Source organism: Fulmarus glacialis, unplaced genomic scaffold (assembly GCF_000690835.1).
Source record: "Fulmarus glacialis isolate BGI_N327 unplaced genomic scaffold, ASM69083v1 scaffold35700, whole genome shotgun sequence".
Taxonomy (NCBI): Eukaryota; Metazoa; Chordata; class Aves; order Procellariiformes; family Procellariidae; genus Fulmarus; species Fulmarus glacialis.
Window position 1 is genome coordinate 1 of NW_009190249.1, and position 4,608 is coordinate 4,608.

Sequence of the window (4,608 nt, forward strand, 5' to 3'; positions counted from 1 at the left end):
CCCAGCCTGTACTGATACCGGGGGCTGCCAAGGGCCAGGCAGTCCCAGGTGCATGGTCCTGGGAAAGCAATCCATTTTCCACCAGTCCCTTTGGGGTGTTACCAGGCGGGGGTGATGCTCGGGCACAGAAGGGGCTGGACAGACCGGAGCACCCCAAGGAACCTGGGGAGGGAGAGTGCAAGAGAGTGAGGGGTGTCATGCCTGCCAGATGGGCAGGGGTCTCTGCTGACCCACACCCCAGCACTGGTATCAGTGGTTTCCTTCCCAGTGCCCCCTCTGCAGACCCGTGGGGCTCGGCTGGGACCACAACGACTCTTCCTCCTACTTTCTAGGTCTCCCTGGCCAGGGGGAGCACGAAGGAGACAGGGGGGAGAAGGGAGACCCAGGAGCACCGGGTTACCCTGGAAAGATCGGCCCCAAGGGCCCCCCGGGTTCAAAGGGATTACCGGGTCCCATGGGACCCCCCGGCCCGCAGGGGGACTCTGGTGACTACAAGACCACCCTCAAGTCCGCCTTCTCCGCTGCCAGGACCGTCAGCTCCTACCCGCGCCGGGAGCAGCCCGTCCGCTTCGATCGCATCATCACCAACGAGAAGGGCCACTATGAGAACCGATATGGCCGTTTCATCTGTCGGGTCCCGGGCATCTACTACTTCACCTACCACGTCACCTCCAGAGGCAATCTGTGCCTCAGTGTGAAAAAAGGCCGGGGTGGCAGCAGGGGCCAGAAGGTGGTGACCTTCTGCGACTACGTGCACAGCAGCTACCAGGTCACCACGGGTGGCGTGGTCCTCAAGATGGCAGCGAACGAGTCCGTCTGGCTGGAGCCAACGGAGAAGAACTCCCTGGTGGGGATCGAAGGGTCTGACAGCATCTTCTCCGGCTTCCTGATCTTCCCCGAGGCTTAGCCCGCTGACGGTGTCTCTCTGCAGCCCTTCCCCTGCTGCTGGCTGGTCCTTGCAGGGCTGAGGACTCCCCTGGAAATGACTCTTTGCTCCAGATTTGGTGTCCTAAGCCCGTTGCTGCTGGTCTTGCACATTAAATGACAGCTCCTTGTGTTGTTGGTTCCTTCCTGCCTAGGATTTGCCTCTTTCCCCCCGAATAATGCTCAGATACGCAGGGCATTGCCTCCCGCACCCCTGGGTGCAGCCTGGGCTCATCAGTATCTCATTACTGCTGAGCCAGTCAATTCATGCAGCTCCTCACACTGAGTATCTCCTTCCAGAGCCACCCAGAGAAAGTCCCAGCCCAGAGTTAGGAAAACATGGAGAGGAAGCCTGGTCTCTAGCCGGGGGTGGGACACATGACCTAGTGGGAAAATTGTGGCCACTGGGTACTGGTGGTAGATGGGGAGATGCTGGAGACGGTGCTGTACTGGAGAGCCCTGAGGCTGGTAGGATCTGGGGACACCAACCTCTCAGACTTTTTTTTGAGGTGATGGTGACAATAATATCCACTGAAGTTTGTCATAGCTTGTGAGAAGATGAGCCGGGTGTACGTGGGGAAGCCAGAACTTGATGCCATGATGGAAGAGGTGTGGGACACACGGCTATCCCCTGGTGCAGCTGGGCAGGATCCAGATCCCATAACCCCAGCAGAAGACCGACACCTGCAAGTCCTACAGCACAGCCAAGGCCCCCTGGAGATCCAAGAACCTCCAGATGACTAAGAGCTGAGGACCCCAAGGATGTCCCTGTCCTTGGGGCAGGTGACAATGCAGCATTGTTCCTGGGTGGGGGTTTGCCTACAGCCCCCAGCCCAGCCATGGCAGATGGTACCAAGAGCTGCGGGGTGTGAAGCTGTGAGGGTGTACACGGGGTGCTCAGGATGTAGGAGTTTTCGTGGGGATCTGGGACTTGAAAAGGGCTGGCTGAAGGGGATGATGATAAAGGGTCTTGCGGGGGGCGGGGAAGGAGTGGGATACGGGCTGGCTTTTACGAAAAGCATCGTTACTGAGCTCTCGGGGCCTGCTTATGGGTCCAGGGCCCCACAGCTCTGGGCTGCACAGGTCTCTCTGCCCCAGTGCAGGATGGTGCTTCCCAGCTTTGCCTGGCACGGCCAGGTTGAAGGCTCCAGCATCTCTCCGGGACAATTTGCCGGCAGGTGGCACTGGAGACTGGATCAGCCCTCACCTCGCCAGCGGCAGCATCCTCGTCCCACAGCCCGGCAGGGCAAAGCTTGCAGGGACAGGGCAGAAGTCTGAGGCTCAGTTTTGCCTTGCCCGTAAGGTCTGGGAAGAGGCACCGGGCAGGATTAGTGCCGCCTCTTGCAGCCCTGGGTTAATGCTTTGTCCTTGCCACCTCGCCGCTTGGTCCTTCCCCCAGCAAAATCTGTGGCTCCTGTCCCCAGGAGTGCAGCCACCCCGCATCCCCAGACCTCTACCTCCTATCAGAAAGTCGGGGCAGAGATGTTCGGCATTGCATCTCAAAGCTCTCCCTGTGCAGGAGCACTGGGCTGCTTTTAAAATGCAGCTGCAACGCTCATGCCATTTTGCAGCTAGAGATGCAGCATCCCAAATAAAAACGGGTCAGCAGGGCAGGTGGAGGAAAAGAGTAGGTGTTTGACCCCCAAAACAGAGGCTGGGCAGCGTACACCAGCTAAGACTCAGCAGATCTGCAGGAGACACCAAACCAAGGAGCAGTTGATACGCTGGAGGCCAGGGCTGCCATTCAAGGAGCCTTGACAGGCTGGAGAATGAGCTGGCAGGAACCTACTGACATTTAATGGAGACAAATGCAAAGTCCTTCCTCTGGCATGGGATAACCCCACGCAATAGGACTGGCAGGGGGGGCAGGAGGAAGCTTTGCAGGAAGGGATCTGGGATGCTGGTGGACAGCGAGTTGAAGGTTTCTGCCTTTCTGAGTAACTGATATAATCATTTTGGACTTCTGAAAAGGTCCCCTTTGTAGGACCCCTCTGGAGTGGAGCTGGTTTTATTTTTAAAACTAATGTCTGACCTAACACCAGCACAAGCCAAAGGGTTTCTAGGGTCTTGGCTGTACCTGGAGAGAGTCAGAAGGCAGCGCAGGTACCAACCGTCTCTAAAGCGCAGCTCACTGTGCTTGTGCAGCCGGAAAACTGAGGTGCACAGGGCATTGCTTCCTCCCGTGGGTCTCAGCCAGCACCCGGCAATGCCACCTTAGGCATTAGCTCCATGCAACAGCAGCTGTCTGCCCCCCTGAAGATGCCACTGCACGGGCCATGGAGCAGCACACCCCTCAGGTATCCAAAATGGATGAGAAAAGGGGGCCAGAGGGCCATGAGAGGCTGGTGGTCTATGCAACATCACCGTTCCCATCTTCCAGAGTGTTTCTGCCCCTGCAGAAAGTCCCCAGGCCAGGGCAGCTGGAGAGGACCCCCTCCCCTCAAGCTATTATAGCCCTCACCGAGGCCAGAGCCAAAACGCAGATGCCCCTTCCCACGGGACCACCCGCAGCCGGAGCCTGGATTGCTGCCACAGAGCAGCAACCCCTCTGCAAGATCCTCAGTGGTGCTCAGGACCACAGCAAAAAAAATTAAAACCCATCTGGCCAGCAAGGTGCTGGGCTGCCAGACACACGTTGCCTGCTTGAGGTTACCCAGGAAAGGCAGGACTGCTCTCAAACCTCCCCACCCTGCGCTCAGGTACGTAATTAATGATTCCATGCAAAACAAAGCAATCTGGGAACAACACAACCATTAACAGGAGAGTTGGAGAGAAACCTGCCGCAGGGTCAGGTGCAGCCTGCTGGTGAGGACGCCGGACAGGGGAAGCTCCACATTCACCGTCTCTTAGGAAAAGGACCAATTTGCACCTTTAATTAATTCTTTACATCTTATCCATGAGCACCTGTCACCCACCAAACTTTAACCGGGCCGCGTCTGCACCCATTGAATAGATCCGCAGGTTTTGTTCTCACCGGGGACCTGACAGAGCTGTCCCAGCCCTCTCTGCACGCTCTCTGCCTGCCCTGGCTTTGTGCTCGCTCACACCACTCTGTGCATGCTCACCCTGCTCTGTGCACAGACTTGCTGCTCTGTTCACCCTTGCACTGTGCACACATGCAGCCTCACCCTGCTCTGTGCATGTACTCACTGCTCTGTGCATGTACTCACTGCTCTGTGCATGCTTGCACACAGAGCATGCACACTCACCTTGCTCCAGGCACAAACTTGCTGCTCTGTGCATGCTTGCACACAGAGCATGCACTCTCACCTTGCTCCAGGCACAAACCTGCTGCTCTGTGCATGCTCGCACTGTGCACACATGCATGCTCACCCTGCTCTGTGCATGTACTCACTGCTCTGTGCATGCTCGCACACAGAGCATGCACACTCACCTTGCTCTGTGCACATACGTGCTGTTCTGTGCATGCTCACACTGTACACACATGCACGCTCACCCTGCTCTGTGCACATACGTGCTGCTCTGTGCATGCTCACACTGGGCACACATGCACGCTCACCCTGCTCTGTGCACAAACTGGCTGCTCTGTGCATGCCCGCACTGGGCACACGCACCCCATTCTGCACACACTCGCTGCTCTGTGTGCACTCACGCTGCACGCTCACCCTGCTCTCTGCACGCTCTCTGCAGATCTGCCCTGACGCACGTGTTCTGCTCCTCTTT

General features: G+C 57.5%; 1 protein-coding gene across 1 annotated transcript; it reads left to right on the forward strand.

The window, feature by feature from the left end:
• Nucleotides 1–332: 332 nt before the first annotated feature.
• Nucleotides 333–907, forward strand: C1QB (complement component 1, q subcomponent, B chain; the record flags this gene model as incomplete). The annotated part of the gene is made up of 1 exon (XM_009584965.1): nucleotides 333–907. A coding segment is annotated over one exon (575 nt), but the record flags the coding sequence as incomplete, so codon positions are not given.
• Between the last annotated feature and the right edge of the window lie 3,701 nt (nucleotides 908–4,608).